Genomic DNA, 21,631 nt, shown 5'->3' with positions numbered 1-21,631 from the left:
TATACATTAATCTTTCAAGTGCCTTTCCTGCTGACAGGCATGTAGGATCAGAGACAGGCTGACAGACATTCATCTTGGAGCAAGAGCTCAGGCCCCAAATTACGCTTCAATATTTAACAGTAAACGCTTTAAATAAAACGCTTTAACCTACTATGGAGTTTTAGGGCCACGGTGGGCAGAACAAATATTTTTTGAGACTTCAACAATAAAGTCGTACTATTATGAGAATAAAGTCGTAATTTTACCAGATTAGACTCGTAATTTTATGAGAAAAGGATATTACGGTACCTGTCCTATAACGGAAGTAAACAAAACAGGCAGGTGCACGGGCAGCCCCATAGCAACCACTGTTTCCGGCGTCGTGTCGTGACACACAGTCAACAGGAAATGTCGTATTATACGTTAAACGTTAATTGAACGGTTTTGCTCATCGATTAACTCCAGGGTTTGGGGTACAGTCAAGTTAATTGTGATTTGCTGCTGCTTCCAAAGAGCCTACGTTCGCTAATTTGTGCTAATGCGTGTGAAGTACAAATTCATAAAGTTCCCTCATTTTAACTGCTCTTCTCATATATCTCTTCTAAAATAACAGAGACGAGAATTACGGCTTTAATGTCCTAATATTTTGACTTTATTCTCGTAAAATTACGATTTTACTCTCGTAAGGTTACTGTTTTATTCTCGTAATATTTTGAGTTTAGTCTTGTAAAATTATGACTTTATTCTAGGAACATTATGACTTTATTCTCGTAATATTTTAAGTTTATTCTAGGAACATTATGACTTTATTCTCGTAAAATTTTGGGTTTTATTATTGTAATAAATTTATTCTCATACTATTATGACTTTATTATCAGAAATTTACGACTTTAATCTAGAAAAAAAAAAGAAAAGAAAAGAAAAATCTCTATGAGGCACTAATACTCCGTCGTACAATACACATTACTGACTACGAGACTGTATTTTACCATGTGGAAATTATTGCATTTGCCAGGGAAACAAAGATCTTTTACTTTGAAGCAAATGAGTGTCAGACAGCGAATAAATATTTTAGAGTATGCTTCCAGAATAATCGTGGTATAAAATATGAGTGTTTTGCAGGGAGAATATGAAAATGTGAGATAAAAGAATGATATAGCAGGGAAGTCATATGGTGGGATGACGGCGCTCCTATTGGATAGAGAGGAGGGAGAGGGCGTGGCTAGAGCGGCGCGTGGGTTCGCTTGGGTGACACAATTATAACAACTTTATCTTCGCGGCCGAAACGCATTTTATTGTCAAATACTCACATCCCGGATATTGCATTCAGTTATTCGCATTCAAATCGCGGCACAATATCACTTTGTGATGAAAAATGTGACGTTTGAGGAGCTACCCGGAGAGCGCTTCTGTCCCCCCGAAAGGATTTACTACATCGAATCGCATCTTTTCATCCTGGAAAAAAAGTTTTTGATCATTTCGTTTCCTCCAGTTTTGCTTTTTTGATTCGGCGGAGCAAGCCGTTCGTCCCCGCGTCGCGATTTTCCATGCAATCGTGCGGTGTGTCTGTCGCCGTTGCTGCCTGCGCTGCCGCTCGGAGTCTCGGCTCGGCTTCTTCTGGTGGTGATGAGGGAAAGAAAATGGCGGCGGGAAAAGCGAGTGAAACAGAGGAGGACTTTCCGACACTGACAGCCCAGGAGAGGGACAGTTTGGTCGGGATCGACAGGTCGGAACAGTAGCCCAGTGCACTCACACACACGCACAGCTTGAAATTTAATTGTTTTCTCTCTTAACATGTCGAAAATGTTTCTGAGCCGCTCTGCAAGTGATTCTGAGCCGCCTATGTTGTCTTCTTGCTTGCAGCTCACTGTTTGGATTTCAGAAGCTTCATGAAGATGGCGCCAGAACGAAGGCCCTGTTGATGAAGGTAGCAAATCTAACTGCATGTATTTTACAACCACGCAGCACCCCGATCCGCGGGACTTCCTCCAGTCCCTTAACCACCATGCACAACAGTCAATTTGCTCTCCAAGTAGCAAGCCAGTCAGAATGCAAGTGGCCCGCTCGCTAAGGAGACCAAGGCCAGCTAGCCGCAGCCCCTCTCTTAGCCAGCCAGCTAGCTTGCGAGTTAGCTACTCTCATCCGATGAACAGCGACCCTGCACCTGCGGCTACGTGCTGTCGCCGGCCGCGATGACTGTTAGCCACCCAGCCATGGTTATTATGATATAACTAGCTCGTTAACGCTAACATATGTTACGGTTTGTCAAGCAACCGCCCTTCGCTGTTAGCTTGATAGCTAACGTTATTCCATACAACGTATCCTTGTACACTTGGCAATCGTACCACAAACAACACAACGTCGTCACGGTTTTTGTGTGGCACATTTATTCCTGGAAGCGTTGCACTTTATTGAGGAAAGTTTTATGTGGCTGTGAGGGTGTTTGATTGCAAGCGTTTGACTCTCACATCTGACCTTAAACACACAAGTATGTGGCTACAACTGTTATTACGTTGGTGGGAGTAACGTCAACGGTGTTGCCTTCAGGGTGCACCAAATACAGCTCACCCCTTTACATGTTTTAAGGTTAGCTAGCCCCCGGAGCATTTGCAGTGGTCTACTGTCTTGATCACACTTTGTGAGGCTCATTTTGCGGGTTTGCTGTGCCCCACGGAGCGTGCTTCAGGACGTGTTCTGGTCGTTCACCGTTTGGAGTCGGCGTGAACGAGTTGACCAGCGTTACAAGTAACGTTAATGGCTGGCTGCCTGTCCAAGATGGCGGGACATGGTGGAGTGACACCGATAGCTATATAACCAATTTGGTTCTGGATAAATTGCTCTGGATCGTTTGTGTGTGGCTGAAGTGAGTCTTAAGTTTCCTCTCGGGTCTCGGCTCTTTGAAAAGATGTGTTCCTCTTGTCGACCTAGGTGGTGTCAGGGTCCTTTGTTTACAGTTTTCATCGCCCCTGTTTGGCTCTGCATGTGCTCTGGGACTGGAAGGCTACGTGTGAAACGGCCGCAGTCCGCCTGTGCGTAACACAGTGCTGAGCTGGCAAAAGAGCAAAGCCCCTGTATTATGAATTTTATCTTGAGCCGTGCATGATGGAGAGAAGATGGTGCTGTTGACAGCTCTTGGATCGGCCATCCACGGATCTGCTCGCTAGGTGGTGTGTGATACCTAGGAAGTGCAAGCAGTCATCGAGCAATAGCTGCGCAGAAGCAGCAGAAAGCGCTGCTGCTCGGCTTGTTAGAGAATATGGACAACGTGCAAAGCAATCAGTGTTTTCGGATTCAATCAAACTGTGCAGGTCCAACGTTCAAAGTAGTTTAAGCTCATCAACATGTAATTTTTGCTCATGCAATGGTTTTTGAAGTGTTTTATATGCTTTGTTTTATAATGCTACCATTATAAAGCCTTGAGACAACGCAGCTCATCATGTTTTTGTTGTTTTTTTAAAGGTCTGTTTTGTCACGTACGCTGTGGGATTGGTTTGGTGTCACTGGTGTAGATAATGGGGCATTATTTTAAACCATTTGCATGTCTCTCTTTGCGTACATATAGGCGCTTTTGTGCTTTACATGTTGATTTTTTTTTTTCCTGATCACAGTGGTGGTTATGGTGGCAGTAATGTTTGACACCATCATAAGCCAGATCTCTCTCCAGAGGGAGCTTACGTCGCCAGATTTTCTGCTTCCCTTGTCTGACCTGGTAGGAAAAACCCCTACAGGTCCGTTGCGCACTCGCCCAGTCCAGCAAACTCAGCCTGAGCTACTGTATCACAGTCTGACGGTGTGTCACCTGGCTGACATCATGTCAGGTGAATGAAATAATAAATAATGATTCAATAATTGCTTATAAAGGTTGGATGGACTCTGGAAGTAGGCAAAGTGTGTCCGAGCATTCCTGGATCTTTGGTTTAGACCATTTAAGAGCAGGCATACACGTCGAGTGGGTGAAACAGCAGTTTACAGATCTGATATTCTGGATCTGTCACCTGGGCAGACGCTGACCTTCCTGATTAAATCAAGCATCTGCAAAATGTGACTGATTTACACTGATACTGATTTTTTGTGTTGTAACATTGTAAAAGTGCTGTTTTACAAACTTCTTGAAGCAGGATCATTAAAATGTGCACAACATTAAAATGAATGTTGACTAAAGGAAAAGCTCTGAGAAATAATGTCTTGTTATTGCTCCAGGTTACCTTTCACACTGAAGAAAATACAGCCTTTAAAAAGAAAAAAGGAGGGCTGCATTGCTGGTATTGAGACAAAAGTATATTGGATGCATTGTCATATTGTTCATTTTTTTAAGAAGTAAAGGTTTGATGTGTTTTACGGCTCAGTTTCTGCTCACAGCTGATTAGATTGGAGGGACGACCCTGTCTGGCACTTTGCGATGGCTGCATCGCTGCACTATTGCTCTGTCTACATGCAGATAACTGTGGGTTCAACATTTGTGACAGAACTAGGTCACTGTATCACCACCAATAACTATTTGGAAATGATAGAAACACAGAATAACTACAGAAAGCTACGGAAGATGAGCTTTGCAGTTGAATATCCTCTTTTATTTTTTACATGTTATAGTGTCTACAGGTGAATTGGTGAATCATTTTCTCTGTTTTGCATTACACACTGAACCTTTTTGCTGCAAGAAGGGGGTTTTGGAGCTGGATCCATGTCCATGTGCCCCCTGTGTTTGCACGGGTTTCCACTATTTCAGGGAGTTCAGGCGAAGGACATGCACGTTGGGTAGTAGGACCACTGTTGCACTGCTTTTGAGGCACTGGCTGAGCTGTGACTGACCTCTGTTAAAGTTAAGATAGGTCACCTGCAGAGGACACCTGTAACTGGAATAATACTAGTTGCATTCAGCCATTTAACAGCTGATCACTCACATGCATGCACCCAGAAACTATCTATTATAGACACAAGACAACTTTGTCTGTAACCAGAGACATATATGGGGCACAGACACGACATGAGGTGAGGCGGAGTGTGTGTGTGTGTGTGTGTGTGTGTGTGTTTTTTTTTTTTTTTTTTTACCTGCTTCACCCACTCAGCCTTTGTAGCGTGTGGTTGCGTGCCCGCTTCACTGTGTACATATTGAGTTAATCCAGGTGATAATGCAGCTGGTTATGCAGGGATCCGAAGCTTAGCCACTGAATGAATTAATGGATTGTTTTAACTACAGGACCATGGAGTCACATTGATTTGATTGATTCATTTTTGCGTTGTAAAACCTCCCACAAGGTTGCTCCGTGACATCGTATTTCCTCTGGTACAGTGAAATATTTGTTTTAATGATTTTTTTAACACATTGGACCTGTTTCTTTTACACAGCTCTGCACACAGTGCTATGCAAAAGCTTGGGCACCCCAGCTCAAATTTTCAGTGAATGTGAACAGCAAAGTAACCTGAAGTTGTTAAAGATGTTATTTTGTTTGTATTTTATTCAAGGTTTTTTTTTTAATTACCTTCGCCAAGGAGGTTGTGCTTTTAGTTTTCTCTGTTTGTCAGCAGGATTACAGAAAGAAACTTCTGGCCTCATTGTCATGAAACTGTCATGAAAGGAATCATTTTTAATGTTTGTTGACATCACGGATAAATGCCATACATTTTAAACTACTGTAGGCTGCCAAATAGAGATATACAATGAATTTATGCTACAAAAAAAGCAGCAGTCTCGAGGACTTAAAAATGAAGCCCCAGTGGCCAAATGACCACTTGAGGCTGGCTCTAAAGTCGAGTCAACCCCATAGACCCCCATATTAAAACACTCAGCTGTACAGCAGAAATATACAAATTAGCTAATTTCAACATTGAGAACACTTGCATGAGGGGCTGAATTTTCATACCACCCACTCATTTACATCACATTGAAGCTAAGCTATGCATAATTACAGGCACAGCCACTTTGAGTGAGGGCAGTCAGTTTGGTGGAGTTGGGCGCTGCCAAGATGGCGACGGCAGGAGCTGCTGATGCTGAGCTTCTTGATGGCTCTTCAGAAACCTACGGGTGACATCACAGAGGCTTCGTCCATGTTTCATACAGCCTGTGATTACAGTTTGCTGTTCAAGAGAACGAGCAGTCGTATTGACAGTGATGTTTGCATGTGCAGATTTGCATATCATAGCAGAGTGGACGATTGGCCTTGCGTGAGGTCTGTGCTGTCGTAACCAGCTGAGAGTCTGTCAGCTCTTGCTTCTTCCTTGCAACAGGCTTCTACTTTTGGCATGTGCTGCTCTTGTGAGGTCTGTCCACAGATTTTTGATGTTTAGATCGGCGGCCATGGCACAACCTTCAGCTTACACCTCTTGAGGAAGCCTGTTGTGGAATTTGAGGGGTTCAGGATCATTACATTTGGAGAGCTGTTCTTTCTTCTTTCTGAACGCACCTTCAAAAAAAAATCTTTTGTAAATTGTCAACAGGACTTGTTTCCAGAATGCATCAGACTTGTTTACATGTTCCTTTGCAAACTTCTGATGCTGAATTCTGTGGCGAGGATGCAGGGAAGTTTGATATTGATGATATTAACACAAATAACAAACCACAAATCAGAATCAGGTTTATTGCAAAGCTGGTTTTCATAAACAAGGGATGTGCCGTGGTGTTTTGATGCATGGAAATAAACATAGCAAGAAGAATAAAATGGAAAGAAAGCTATAAGGCAAGTGCTGCAAGTTTAGAAGCATGAATGGAAAATACAAAATTGATAATGAAATATGACAGTGTTTCTTTTTCTACAGAAACGTTTCATTGCAATGCAGAAATGTTAGCATGTCCACAGGCTCCTACCTTAGGCCGTCTTTCTTTGGAAGCTGTGAAATCAGAGGGACAATCCCCTTTATTTGTCACACACTACATCGAACATGCTACACACGCCATGCATTGGTGAAATTTTTCCTCTGCCTTTGACCCACCCTCTGCGGCAGACCAGGAGCGGTGGGCTGCCATCTGACCGGTGCCCGGGGACCCAGTGTTCTTTGTTTTCACCATTGGTCAGGTGGTGATCTACATGCATGTTTTTTTTTTTGTTTTTTCATTTTATGGAGGATCCCCCAGGTGAGCCCGGGGAGAACATGGAAACTCCTTTCCTCGAGATAAGGGGCAGCAGGCACCGAAGGCATGGTGGAGGACACGCCCTCAGCTGTGAGGCAACAGTGTCGCCACTGTTCCACCGTGCCACCCGTGTTGCCTGCTGCAGCAGATGGTGTTCAGGTGTAAGACTTCGCTCGCCTAGTCATAGTGGGATATCTTTCCTTGTGAGCCCTCCACCAACATAACAGACTTTCTTGGACTTTCTTCCTTGGCGAGGAGCTTCTGCCCAAAGTATGTGAGAACGTCATCCCTCACTTTGCTGTTGAGATCCTCGCTTGATTTGGGTGTGGTCACAGTGAGTGCCATGCTGCTGTCCATCCATCTGAGTGGCACCATTTGCACTTTGGTGTCAGAAACTTGCGTCTTTTGAACCTCTGTCCTGGGCTGTGGATCCCTGGATTGCTGCGTTTGGCGCGGTGTCTGGGAAAGTCCCCCTCCTCCGTCGCTGCACCCTAACAGTCATGGATTGACTCGTCCATGGATTGAATCTGGCTGCACTACAACAGCTCCTCCACAAATGGATGCACTGTAGAGGTTGTTGTGCGCCTCTCACCATGCTTCTCCTCCAGTGTGTCTGCTGCAGCCGTGGCACCATTGTCTCGCACAATGGGGATAATTTTGCTTGGAGGGATTTCATACCTGGCTGCTACCTTTTCATTTCAATCTTCACTTCCTAGAATGTCTCATGACACTTCACCTCCGTCAGCTTAGTGAGAACGGTAACCAGAGTGGAGGGTGCTGATCATCGCTCTGAAGCCGTCCTCTTCAGCCTTTGACGGTGGCTTTGTGTCCGCGACAAGCGTGTTTAGGACTCTCTGTCAGTTCAGCTGCATGCTGTGTTGTGCACAACTGTTTATTCCCTATCCGCCTGGGCGCCGGCCGTGGCTGGAGGCATTATGTTTTCAGGTTGTCCGTCTGCAGAGTAAATAATGCTAAATTACACTGAGATGGTGTGAAAAAAAACGTCAAGGTGTTGGACACAGTGTTAATTAGACAATCTGATTGAAATGGGGAGCGGGGACACTGTGGCACACCTTAGCTCTCTTAAGTCACCTGAAACTAATGCTCTTCCTTTAAATGCTGTGTTGATGTGTTATGGCAAAGCTTCAGAGCTGTTGTATGGGTCCATACTGTGGCTGCTGTGCACCTCCTTTAAACATTTGATCATGTAAGCACTTCTTGGCAATGACAGCATCACCCACCAAGGGCAAATAGCAAGTCTTCCGTGTGTTTTGGAGGTTAAAGGTGATAAACAGGGCTTCAGGTTCCAATCAAAGAAAAGTGATCTCCATACAAACAGAGATGAGAGATGACATATGAGCTTTGGACGTCCTTCCTCAGCTCCTCTTACTCATGCAGCTGCCTCTCTTTTGGCTTTGAATGGCAGAGCAGCTCTCAGCATTGTGGACCAGCTGAGCCGTCTTTGATGTGATTTCAGTGTGGTGCCGGAGACGCTGAAGTGCTCGAGTTTGTTTGCCTCGATGTGAAGAGTGACGTGGACAATATGTGATGGCTGCTCAGTCATGGCGAGTCCTCTCTGACTCGTGCCTCAGTCACCCGACCAAACACGGCCTGAGTTTCTGGCAGTGTGACTCCAGCGCAGAGGCTGGATCAGTGTACGAGGATCTGTAATGAAACTCCAAAAAAAGCCTTACACTGACATCCTTATCTGCAAACTTCATTCCAGTAAGTTAGACGAGGGCTGATATTTATCTGATGAAGAGAACATCGGCTCGGCTTGAATTAGGGAGCTGACGTCAGCCGTGCTGTGACTTTGAAAAGTTCTGCGCGACATTGCTCTCCATGATTTTCTTCCTCTCCTCTGTCACTCGCCTCCCCTCCGTGCTGCTTTGCTTTGTGTGATACGCTGATATTTTTTTGTCTCCTCCGCAGGCTGTTCGCTGCTACGATTCGCTCATCCTGAAGGCCGAGGGGAAAGTGGAGCCGGAGTTGTTCTGCCAGCTAGGCCACTTCAACCTCCTCTTGGAGGATTACCCTAAAGGTGAGAAAGCTCTGGTGTTCACCTGCAGCGTCGTCCTGCCCTCACATGTTTTTGTTTAAAGATGCTCGGTCGATTGTTCAGTTTAATCTTCATCTTGGCAGTTCAGTTACCTCACTTCTGAGGGCTTTCCAACGACTTAGACTTTATTTATATAAGCTCAACCCTTCATCCTTTTCATATTTGCAAAGTTCAAAAGGTTATTGCGGCGTTAAGGCGACGGTGGAGCTGGTTTTCCTCGCACACGCTGTGGCTCCACTCCAGCTCCACAGAAACACTGACTGCTCACATTCTCCTCAGCGGTATTGTGGTGGCATAGATAAACTCTCTGCTTCCCTCTCCTTTAATTACAGCATTATCGGCATACCAGAGGTACTACAGTTTACAGTCAGACTACTGGAAGGTGAGAAACGCAAATACACACACACACACACACACACACACACACACACACACACACACACACACACACACACACACACGTGCCTACAGGTGCACTTTCTCATTCGGTTGTGATGCTTTCTAGTCCTGTCAGCTACACACAACACGGGCTTACTCTCTGCCCCCCCATCACTGGCTCACACACAGGAAGTGTGTGTGACCTCGAGGTAGATGCTGCTTTGAGATGCAGTTTCGGGTTTCTCGTCATTTCAAGCTTTCCTGTGAAGTTGACACTTTGCGGTGAGCCTGACTGCTAGATATTGTTCTTTCTGATTGCTGAACTGTGGCAGGTTGCTGCAAGGTTATGCAAATATTTATGGCTTTTGTTTACAAGAACGTGTGCAGTGATTCAGTTCGCTGTGTTGGCCTTGTTTAGACTGTCTGTACCAAATAAGTGTTGTATTGCACACCATCTTCTTTGTGAGGGTGCACTTGTAAAGGAAAACCAAGTCTTTTTTTTTTATTTTAGCTGTTTGTCATAATGACCTTGCACCTCTCTCATCCCACCCAGAATGCTGCCTTTCTGTATGGCCTGGGAATGGTCTACTTCCACTATAATGCCTTTCAGTGGTGAGTACAAACTTTCTTAAATCTTTATCAGGCTTCAAACCCAGCGGGAGTAGAAACCTGTTTGTTATTTGTCGTCTGCCGGAGCAGCTGAAGTTGAGCTGGAAAGAGCTAGACACTGGATATTTGGTCCAATATGCAAACGCTGCCTAAGAAATAAGAGCACAGTCGGCCAGATGCTGGCCCAAAAATACAATTTTGAAAGACCACGTGTGTCACATCGCGTGTCTGATTGACTTGAGATTGACTTCACACAAGCCTCTTGGACCATAAAAGTCCACCGTGTGAGTAGAACTTTGTGGATTTTGATTGCATCAGCACCAGCACACAGCAGTGCGGGACTGAAATCAACATTTTTATTAAATAATGAGCAAGATCGGTCAAAAAGTATGAACGCCAACCAAAAAACTTGGCCGTAACTTATTAATCCGTTTCTCCAATAATCATAAGCCCAGATACGTAACTTCAGTCCTGAAGCATCTTGAAAATGACCCATAGGGGGCGTACTACAAAACCCATTGGGCACCAGTTACAAAGTTACACAATATTACAAAGGAAATGAATTCCTGCAGTTTGACCGCATGTCTGTCAAGTAAATTAGCGCCTAGGATCCTGGAGCACAGCAGCCTTTATATGACAACAAAGCTAACGCTAGCTGAGCTAGTGCTGCAAAATATACACACAAAAAGCAACATTAAAAATATTAACCAGCATCCAAGTTGCTGCTTTTAATATTTAGTTGGGTTCAAATAAGACTTCACGTTCACACAATTTCTCTTGCCTGTCAGTCAGTATTACAACATTAGTCCAACATTGTTCCGTCTGTGGGAGTAGCTGCGCAACATGCTAGCAGCAATTTAACAGGCTAACCAACAAAATAAACAGTGAAGCTACATAAAACAAGGCAGAATACAGTTAAAACATGGTGTCAGACTATCGATCGGGTGCAGTGACTCTGCTGGTTGTCTGCCAAGAAACAGTCCAGCGTGCTGTAAAACCCTCTCGTGAAATGACAACACGTCATTTTTACACTTATTGTCTCACGTCACTCATTCTGCGTTTTATTGCAAAGGGCCAAACAATCCTGTTTGTAATGCGGCTGAACACACATGCGAGCATGGCGAACACCAGGATTACAGAGCTCAGCTGTGGTCTGTATATGCTTATCTGTTTGTTGTTAGCAGCTGAAAAAAATGCATGCGAGCGAGGCTGTCCTGTGCTGTTTCCATGGTAACGCCAGAACCAGAGAGGACTCAGGTTCTGGCTGAATTACCAAAAAGAATCTGCAGGCTTAAACCTTTGGTTAGATGAAAAATGCCAAGATGCAAGCGTCAGCAAATGCAGCTATTGTCCTCTGTGGCTGCGGATGAGCTGCAGTCAGACTGTCTATAAAAGGCAAATCCAGGTTTGACAGTGCCGTCCAACAGGGACAGGGACGTCCCCGGCGCCTGCTACGCTTCTTAGAGCAAGTGCTCCATCTGGATGTCCCAGCCACCGCGAAACCTTAAGCATTAAAGCTCGTATGGGCAAATTTCTGGAAGCACAAGCACAGCAGAACAAGTTAACAAAGGGGCTGCTCTCTCAGGTGCTGTGGAAGGAGCGTCCTAAGTATTCAGCTCGACACACACGCAGTGTGACTCGAATGAGCGTCAACAGAATGTGCTGCGTCTTAGGTTGTGTCAGCGCCTTTGCTCCAGAGCAAACACTCAGGGTTCATGTAGATTTATTACAAACGAAATGGTCCAACAGTCCAGTCTTATCATGTCTTTTTAGATGATTTTACTCCCTCTGCCTGTCTCATACTCTTCATCATATTCTCCGTTCGTCCTCACAGGGCGATCAAAGCATTCCAGGAGGTGCTGTACATCGACCCGGGGTTTTCCCGGGCCAAGGAGATCCACCTCCGCCTGGGTCTCATGTTCAAGGTCAACACAGACTATGAGTCAAGCCTAAAGGTAGGTCCACCTCAGAGCTTTATGGTATATTATAGAGGATCATTTTGGCTTAATGCCAGGGTGAAAATCACAATGTTAAAGCTTAACATTTCACCAGCTGGCTTCACAGCAAGGCGTGCCACTGCCTTCACCTTCTAATTCATTTATTATGAAACACATGCAGGAGGTGTTGAGCTGTGATCAGCAGCAGCTCTATGCATGAATATGAGCCTAACAGAGCAGAAAAGGACGGGGGGGGGGGGCCTACTGAGTGACTGAACGGCTCCTGGAAACTCCTGATAAATACGGCAGCGTTATGCGTGTGCGTTTACTGTGGCGCTGTGAAATTCATTATGATGTGTGTGTGTGTCTGTGTCTGCAGCATTTTCAGCTGGCTTTGATTGACTCCAACCCCTGCACTTTGTCCAAAGCTGAAAGTAAGCTCCTTTCTTATTCATCTGACATGTTAATGCGGTTATTTACTTATTAATGCAGCACTCGTTGCATAATGAATGTATTAATTGCGTTCTTTGTGCATTATTGTTCGCAACTTGCATTTTACAGAGACGTTAATATGAAATGAAATGTATGCCATGATGCCTTATTGTGGGAGAAATATCCAAACGAGGCTTGGGTTCTGAGCCCGCGCGGCTCACAGGATGTGAGCTGGGATGGAGGAGTCCTCTGCGTCGTAAAAATAGCAGCAGGGGAATTCAGACGTCTTATTGTGCTCGCCGTCTGCTGCGCGCAGCTCGTGTTCAGCTGCCGGGGGTTCAGCGGCGGCATGATTTGATATGCCGCTGCCATCTCATCTCTCCCGCCCCGGTACCTGTTACCTTGGCGACAGCAATATCCATTTTTGCCCAGCCGCCTCGCTGTTTGCCTTCGCCTCATTGTGTCCCCCTTGCTCCTGTTCTCTCACACACACACACACACACACACACACACACACACACACACACACACACACACTGCGCACACACTGTGAGGGCAGCCCCTGTCTTTCTTCTCCTCTCTCTCTCTCTCTCTCTCTCTCTCTCTCTCTCTCTCTCTCTCTCTCTCTCTCTCTCTCTCTCTCTCTCTCTCTCTCTCTCTCTCTCTCCGTCTCTCCCTCCCTCCCTCCTCTCTCTCTCCCTCCATCTGCTGAGAGTCACTCAGGCAGCTTAGATCAGACACTGCAGCGCTCCAGACAAAGGAAGGTGCCGCCAGGAGTACAGCTACCTATCTGGTCTGTGGCACCTAACACAGACGGCCAAGCTTGGGTTTCTGACAGCGCAGCGCTACTTTTCAAAGACTTGAAAAGACTAGAAGGAGGACAAACTCTGAGGGGGCGGGCAAGCTTTGTTTAATGCTAAATTACCTCTATTTAACATTTCCTCTCCTCTCCTTTCACAGTTCAGTTCCACATTGCTCATTTGTATGAGATTCAGGTAAGTGCTCGCTCTTTTGTTCCTCCCGTGCTTCAGCTGCGTTTGAAGGACGCAGACGTGTTGTGTGCTCTCTGTCATTTGGAAATAAGTGCTGCATGCTGAGTGAATGTCCAGCGCTGAGGCGATAGCTCACGACCCGGCGGCCGCTGTGTGGTCACAGTGGGAATGCTGGGGATAGCCCTTTTCTGTTTCTTTATTTTATATATTTTGAGGCAGGTGCTGACAGAATTGAGGAGGGAGCAGGGGTGCGTGAGTGGGTGGGATGCGGGAGGGGAAAGGAGATTACTCTCAGCCGATCGGCGGGGTTGCCACGGAAACAAGATAGTCTGTCTCCCCCCTCTTTTGTATGCTGGTGGTCTCTCTCTTTATGTCGGGAAGTACAGTAGCTCTCGCAGGCTCTGGGAGCAGCGGCGCTTCACGACTCTTTTTTTTGTGCTGTGTCAGAGCACAGCGCTGCAGCTGAAGTCCCAGGCTTCAGGTTGTGTGCCGTGTTTGGATGCGTGCTTTGGGGGTTGTGGAGTGATGTTGTGCTGCACGTTGGAGAGATGGCCAAAGTTACAGATTCAGAGGGAATCCTTGGTGTTGTGAAGAGCTTTTTAATTCGTGCTTTATTCACTCCTCTCCCCTCATCGCCCTCTCCTATTTGACCCCTTTCTATCCCTCATGGCCCCTCCTCTCCTCATGTCCAGAAGAGATACCGGGCTGCCAAGGAGGCCTATGAAAGCCTCCTGCAGACGGAGGATCTTCCTGCACAGGTGAAGGCCACTACCCTGCAGCAGCTAGGTAAGGAACAATTGATATGCAAAGTGATTGAAACACAACATTTTGACAAGAGTTTGAAATGTAGCTTTAGTCTCAGTCACTTCGATCTTGGTCTTTTTGTTGAGTTTTAGCTAAGATTTAGTCAGAGGAGCTCAGTTCTAATTTTAGCCGGTGTTTTAGTCAGAACTTTCCCACACAGTTTCCTGACCCTCTCACTGACTCCACTCCTGACTCCTTCATAGTTACTTTCATATTTCCTTTAGAAGTCCTGCTTATCCACAAAGAACTTATATGCTCAGCTAACATTAAATTTAGCCACGCCAGCAAGATGGCGTCTTTTCCAATTGGTTGTTTTTTCCACCCCTGAATCATCGTACATTCATGACATGCACTGAGCAGGAAAAGAAATCATCCAGTGAGACAGAGGCATGGAAGCAATGGGAATGATCTGGCCTAGGTTGTCCAGCTGTTTCGCCTCCTCTTTACGCGTGACGCCATCGTTCTCGTTTTCCAGGCTGGATGCATCACACGGTGGAACAGCTCGGGGACAGAGCCAGCAGGGACAGCTATGCCATCCAGTGTCTGCAGAAATCTCTGGAGGCCGACCCCAACTCTGGACAGTCCTGGTACTTCCTTGGCAGGTATGTCGGGCACACACATGCACAACATCAGGAGGTGATGTAAATAAGTGGGTGAAACTTTATTTATAGTGCTTCAAACACACAGTTACAAAGTGCTTCCCACACACCTGAAAACAGAATGAACAACAACACAGCACCACGAGAAAACAGACAAGAGAACAGACACACCAAATATTTTGACTCTTCTGATACAAATTTGGATCAGAAATCAACCTTGACACATTTGCAAATACAAACAGGGAAGTTTTGCTCATGCAATCAGTCTGTTGGTCCTGGCGTTGCCGCTGTGATGTGGAGTAATTGGGGAAAGTTTGACAGGTTTACCCGTAAGCGTGGTCAGAAATGAGCTGAAATCTTCGTAGGCATTGAACAGTTTTCACCTCTTTTGTCGTGGCAGTGTTACACACACGATGGATTTCTTTTTTCTGGAAAATAGCCTGAAGTTGGCGCATTAAAAGCTGCTTCCCTGAGCCAGTCTGCTGGTGTCCACATCGGTTAAGGCCTCTTCTAATTGATTAGGAGAAGCTGTGTATCCTGAGTGTACCGTCTGTCCAGCATTGCTCTGCATCAAACACTGGCACTGTTTCTCACACACATCACAGCTCTGGACTCGCTTCAGTCATCTGAATACAGCAGACTCCTGAAGGTTAATGTTAACCTGACTCAAATCGAGATCAGGGCTGAATCAGTACACCTCTTGGAAATGCCATCCCAAGTATTTCTGTTGCATGCAGTCTGGAAAAGTACAAAGTTGACACATTTCATTTGTTGAAGTGTTTCCATGTCTTTAGCACGACCCTGACAGCCTGTGTCTCCTTCAGGTGCTACTCTAGTATTGGGAAGGTCCAGGACGCCTTCATCTCCTATCGGCAATCCATAGACAAATCAGAGGCCAGTGCAGATACCTGGTGCTCTATAGGGTAAGGGTCGATTTGTTCAGGGGAGGCTGCTGGTACATTCCCTTTGATATGGTGTAAGAGAGAAGAGCATGAATGCTGGAGACCTATAGGCTTCTGAATGGACGTTTGGGAGTGACCTGCATCCTCACCTTTCTCTTTTCTGTTGTTTTCCAAATCCTTCCATCATTCCTTCAATTTTCCAATTTAATCCTCGATTCAATCACCTAATTATCCCTTATATTTCCATTGTTCTTTGCATGAAAAACACCCCTGTCGTCTCCTCATCGCTGCCTCTCTCTGCACCTCTCACTTCTGTCTCTGCCTCCCATGCATCCCTTCCTCTCCTCACCGCCCAACCCCTCACCTCTCCCCCTCCTCAGGGTGTTATACCAGCAGCAGAACCAGCCCATGGACGCTCTGCAGGCCTACATCTGCGCCGTGCAGTTGGACCACAGCCACGCCGCCGCCTGGATGGATCTGGGCACGCTGTACGAGTCCTGCAACCAGCCGCACGACGCCATCAAGTGCTACATCAACGCCACACGCAGCAAGGGCTGCACCAACACCCCTGCGCTAGCCCACCGCATCAAATGCCTGCAGGTGGGTGGAGAGAGGACTTTAAAGCAGGTGCTTTGGATGCTGATCTTCCAACACAAGAAGTAAATGAAATAGGCAAGAATTTAAAGGCAGCTGTCTTCCAACAGGAGATTTAGCTTGCATCACAGTGTTCATATATTTTTTATTCTATAAAACTGCCAAGAGAAGAACACTGGTGGTTCTCACAGTGCCCTGCTTGCAGCACGTACTGATTCACACTCATACCATTAACTGATGCTGCTGGCTGCTCTTGATTTAGTCCCTGTGCTCAGAGGGTCGCTCATTCACAACGCTGTCGACTTCCAGCATTTTAACAGAGCTCAATTGGATGCATTTGCCCGCTGGCGCACCCGCACTAGCAAACAAAAGTTTCAGAAACGATGGATCAGTTTGGGACATCCCTCCTTGAAACTGCAATCTATCGTGTATTGTGGGCAGAGGACATGCAGTGAGCACCACAATGCTGACAAATAGCAACATGAACAGAACTCGTACGCTGACCAGTCATGTAGCATCCCTGTGCGGCCACAACTTTATGGAATAAGCCTATATCTTATTCCCCAGGGATGTGATTAGAGTGGCCCAATAAGCACGAAATTGAATCCGGTGTCCAGAGTAGAATAAAGTCCAGAAAGTTTACCCCCCACCTCCCATTCTTTCAAGACCGTAACTCCTGGCTGACCGGTTGTTGCTCCTCACTGGAACCTTTTTCACCTTCAGGTTTTTGTTGCTCAGCTGTGCAGCATAATATATGGATAAAAGGAATAATAAGCACAGTGCCCTCACACTCATTCTCCTTATTTTAAGGATCCTTTTGAGACTGATTGACTCATGCTGAAGCTAACGCTAGCCGCCTCAAAGTCCCCCTGCCATAGATTTAACAATAGGGGGTTCTAACAATCCCCACGTCTCATGTGTTGATTTATCCATCAGTATTTTTGTCCGAGCAGTGTCATTTTCCTTTACATATGCATGATGGAATGTGACATTTCCACCAGTTATTTTAGCATAAATTCATGGCATTAAGACAAGCTCAGGGGCTTGTTTTAATGGGGTTGTGACTGTGTTTGGGATCACTGTTGATAATACCTCCTTGTGTGGTTGATGCTGTACATGTCGTAGGTGCATTAGCCAGCCAAGACACAAGTTAGCATATCGCTATCAGTTTCCAGCGTAGCTTCACTTGTGTTATAACCTCTACCTATTTGCCATTGCTGATCATTTCCTTGTTTTGAGGTCATCGTTTTTTTTGGGGGTTTTTTTTTTTCAACAACAAAAAAAAGCCTTGTGTTTTATTATTTTTTTGTTTTTTCACGCCGTTTTCCATTCCCCTAGGCTCAGTTGAGTAACCCCCAGCTCAGTAGCCTACAGGGTAAAAGTAAAATGCTCCCTCTTATTGAGGAGGCATGGAGTCTACCAATCCCAGCTGAGCTAACCTCCAGGCAGGGAGGCCTGAGCAGTGCACCACAGCAGGTGAGAGACCAGATAGAGCAACTTACACCTCTCGTCTCCCTCCTCCCTCCCTCCCCCACCCTCCCTCCCTTTGACTGAGTGCACACGCAGACACATAGGCACTCAAACACATGATCATACTTAACACACAGAAAGGCCAACAACTGCGCATGCACTGTTGTAAATACTGATGGGTAACACTTGAGCTCAGCGCCACCTTTCACACTGAGTGTGTGAGTGAATGCAGATGTCTAAAGAAGCCAGAAAAGCACAAAAAAATCCAAGTGAACACCGTTCTTTACTCCACTGTCACTCAGATTGAATCCTTTACTGGAAGCGCACTTTCTGCTTCACAGCAGCAGAAATTGACTAATAAGGCCTGCATCATACCATATGTTACTGCAATATTTCAGATGTACTTTGGCGTCTTTATGGCATCTGCTTTGAAAGAGGATGGGTCCGGCCAAGTGTTACCCACTCCCTTGCACTCCCTCTCTTCTCCACAGCACAGTAGTCACTCGGCTTCACCCATCATGCTCCGCGAAAGAAACCAAAAACTCAATCAGCGAAGCACTTGTGCAGGCTTTTGTTAATTCTTTCCCATTCAATTTCTCCTTCTGTTAATCCTGTTTTTAATCTATTGTAGTATTCAGGATTTTACCCCCCTTACGCTTACTTTACAAATCCAGTTTTTGGTGGCAAACCTGTTTGCTCTTAATCTGCTTTGGTTCAGACTGGGAGAGATTGCCTTTCTGAAGAGATCAAAGTGCTCTTAATTCAAAAATCAAGAGGCCGTGTTTCTAATTCTAACACTCTGATGTTTGGCCTTTTTGGCTTTTGACCCTGCCCGTGTGATCGGTGAGGTCGTGCTGCCACACAGTAACCGAGGCTTCCCATTGGCCCTGTCCATCTTCCTCCCCCCTTCAGTAGTTGACCTTAGATGTCCTGCAGCTGCTCACAAAAGCCCCAGCAACGCCCCCTAGTGTTTCATTAGCACCTCCACTCATTCATGCCCATCAAAGAGTAGATGCGAGTAGCTCTGTTGTGTCCACGTTTGTGTGTGATCATTGTCGTCTTCCTGACTTCACAGCACTTGAATATGTCGATTTATCAGCTTTGACTTGAGTCAGTTCAGACCTATCGCGCTGTCAATGTGTTTGGATTGGGGAGATTTTGGTTGTCAATGGGTCAGATGTGACTTTGTGTCTTAAACCTGATACATGAGATGGAAATACATGAGGAAGAAATATGCAGAATATAGTTTTTTGTTTGCCCACATTTTGTACCACATGAAAATTAGATAATATTTGCTTGAAATACTAAAATCACAAGTTTTTAATCTAAGAATAAGAAGGACTTTAGAGGCGTTGAAGTGTAGTCAAAGCCTCGTAGGATGGAGATTTTTAAGGCAGCTCGTAACTAAACAAAGCAAGCTAAAGTCGCTCCTGTTTAAAACCAGTGAATTTCGTCACATCTGGCTCATCGGCTCCCTCAGAGGTAACGCTCAGACTCTCACAGCGTGGAATGTGTCGTAACCTTTTGCTTTAAAGGTTGAGCCGCGCTGCTGTGGCCTTAAAACAGCTGCTTCGTATTGTCCCAAAGCGCTTTAAGGAATCCACTGAACTGCTGTGAGGGAGCCATTAGGGCACTTTGAGTGCTGCAGGTGTTGATAAGAGGCAGTTAGTGATGAATTTGAGCTGGGCTGCTGTTGCCCCGTGACGTGACACCGTCAGATACAGGAATGTTTTGCTCTTCTTGTCCTGCTTGTTTGTGTCAACACGGAATCACAGTGTCGCTCTCCTTTCTCTCTTTTCCTTATTCTCCACCCCCCTTGCTTTGCATTGCCCTTTGACCCCGCCCTCTTGCTGTACTTTTCCTCCCATTTTCTGCTTTGAATAAACGCTTTCGATTGCCCCCCTCCTTTGACTTTCATTCTTGATTTTGCCCTTTGTGCCGCTCACCCCCCCCACACTTGCTTCACTCGCTCTTCCTCGTGACCTTTCGTTGTGTTCCTCCATGTACCTCTTCTTTTCCTCCTTACATTTCTTTTGCTTCCCTCCACCCGCGCTCCCCGCCACCCCCTCCCCTACAGGCTTGTAAGCCCAATCACAGTGCAGAGGGTGGGGGCTCGGGTCAGTCTCTGCCCCCTCACGTGGGCCCGCTGGGCCAAGTCGAGGACCAGTCCTGCCCAGCCAAGAGGAGGAGAGCCTCCAGCCCCTCCAAGGTAAATACAGGACAAGTCAGGGCATGATTCATCTGCTCGTAGTGCTCCCTTTTCTTCTCTTTGTCATGTATTTTGATTTTTTACACCCTACGTGTTATATGTATTTTCATCTTCATAATACTTTTAGGGTGATTCATGGGCCAGTAACTCAGCACAGCAGCCAGTTCCCAACTGGTACCTCTCCCCGCAGAAATTACAGGTCAGTAATATCTCTTATTGTATCGTACTCTGATTATGATCTCCGCTTTGTCGTGACCTCCCGGTGTCGCTGCCGTCTGTCTCCAGGTGCTGGAACAGTTGCGGAGTAATCGGGCCAGCCTGAAGCCCCCGCAGCTTCAGATGTTGGGGCAGCTGGAGGCTCAGCTCGCCATGATGCAGCAGCACCAGCACCAGGTAAGACAAAAACCTGACACACACACACACACACACACACACACACACACACACACACACACACACACACACACACACACACACACAACGGATCAAATATTCCAAATTTTGAATCATTTACAGTCAATTTATGGTACTACACAGAACATGAGTTTTTACTTTTATGCTTCAGTCAGAGATCAAAGTTCCATGAGCGTGTGCTGTAGTCATGGCAGGCTGAATACACTCAGTAATCCAGTGTGCAAACACTGTAGTAGTGTTGAAGCCTGACTTAAGCCAGCCCTTTCATGGTGAGCTGTGGCACGTGTAGGCTTTAGATAGGTGGGTTTGGCACGTAGCACAAGACAAGTTCCTACACTGACAGGTGAGAATGTGTTTGTGTGACGGGCTCGCCCATCAGGTTCTGCGACAGGTTCAAACAAACATAATGAATGACTTGCAGATACTAATTTTCAAGCTCTAATTCGATTTCAAACGTGTTGTTATCTTTTCACTTACAGATGAGACAGAATGCCTCGGGAGGTCAGGTGCGCCCGTCGCTCCCCAACGGCCCCACCGCCAACTCCCTCCCCTCCCCCAACCCCAGCCTCCACCCCACCCGGCCCCACCTGGGACCACACCGGCCCCTGTGCCCGCCTCAGCTGCTGGCCAACGGGCCCGTGGGCCCCGGGACACATGGACACTCAGACTCCCTCCCTGTGGGTAGTAACAGTAGTAGTAATAATCAGTCAGGGCCCACGGCCACAGGACCCAACGGAGACGTGCCTTACCTGCAACCTGCCAGCAGCGGCGATGCAGCACTGCTACCTCACACCTGCACAAGCACGCAAACACAGGACGCCACGCCGCACCAGGCCCTGCACCTAAACTCCTCTCAGGTCAGACATCCTCTGCCTTCTCTCTTTCTCCGGCTCCAGCTAAGAAATGCAAATGGATATAATTCCATTTTTTATCCTACTGACCTACTTGGCTCTGTTGTAATAACTGCCACAAACCACTGAAGATCTGTCGAATGGTTTCATGAAACAGGCTGTGAAATCCCTCCCATGAGACGCGTATGAAGTAAAGTAGACATCCACAGTCTGGTGCTGAGCCAAAAGATGCACGTAAGACGTAAAGATAGAAAGAGGTTGAGCTCATATTTCATGCTCCTGTTAAGTTACAGCATCTTAATCCACACAAGGGTCACCATCAGGTGCATGTGGCAA

The 21,631-nt window shown here is 46.3% G+C and overlaps 1 protein-coding gene across 2 annotated transcripts in view; it reads left to right on the top strand.

Annotated features, from left to right (window-relative positions):
• The first annotated feature begins 1,203 nt into the window (after positions 1-1,203).
• Positions 1,204-21,631, top strand: part of LOC139352136 (lysine-specific demethylase 6A-like) — a 28,625-nt gene continuing 8,197 nt past the window's right edge. The window contains exons 1-17 of one of the 2 annotated variants that reach the window (XM_070994237.1): positions 1,370-1,705; positions 1,843-1,906; positions 8,978-9,086; positions 9,437-9,486; positions 10,036-10,094; positions 11,926-12,046; positions 12,408-12,462; positions 13,421-13,455; positions 14,145-14,238; positions 14,732-14,858; positions 15,680-15,778; positions 16,138-16,357; positions 17,690-17,827; positions 19,899-20,030; positions 20,158-20,229; positions 20,316-20,423; positions 20,924-21,301. In XM_070994237.1, the coding sequence (XP_070850338.1) occupies positions 1,527-1,705; positions 1,843-1,906; positions 8,978-9,086; positions 9,437-9,486; positions 10,036-10,094; positions 11,926-12,046; positions 12,408-12,462; positions 13,421-13,455; positions 14,145-14,238; positions 14,732-14,858; positions 15,680-15,778; positions 16,138-16,357; positions 17,690-17,827; positions 19,899-20,030; positions 20,158-20,229; positions 20,316-20,423; positions 20,924-21,301 (2,040 nt within the window). In that variant the 5' untranslated portion in view covers positions 1,370-1,526. Of the gene's footprint in view, positions 1,706-1,842; positions 1,907-8,977; positions 9,087-9,436; positions 9,487-10,035; positions 10,095-11,925; positions 12,047-12,407; positions 12,463-13,420; positions 13,456-14,144; positions 14,239-14,731; positions 14,859-15,679; positions 15,779-16,137; positions 16,358-17,689; positions 17,828-19,898; positions 20,031-20,157; positions 20,230-20,315; positions 20,424-20,923; positions 21,302-21,631 lie in introns of both variants that reach the window. The other variant, XM_070994236.1, reaches the window with a different exon arrangement.

Source organism: Chaetodon trifascialis, chromosome 24 (genome assembly GCF_039877785.1).
Source record: "Chaetodon trifascialis isolate fChaTrf1 chromosome 24, fChaTrf1.hap1, whole genome shotgun sequence".
NCBI lineage: Eukaryota > Metazoa > Chordata > Actinopteri > Chaetodontiformes > Chaetodontidae > Chaetodon > Chaetodon trifascialis.
This window is presented reverse-complemented; position numbering and strand designations above follow the sequence as displayed.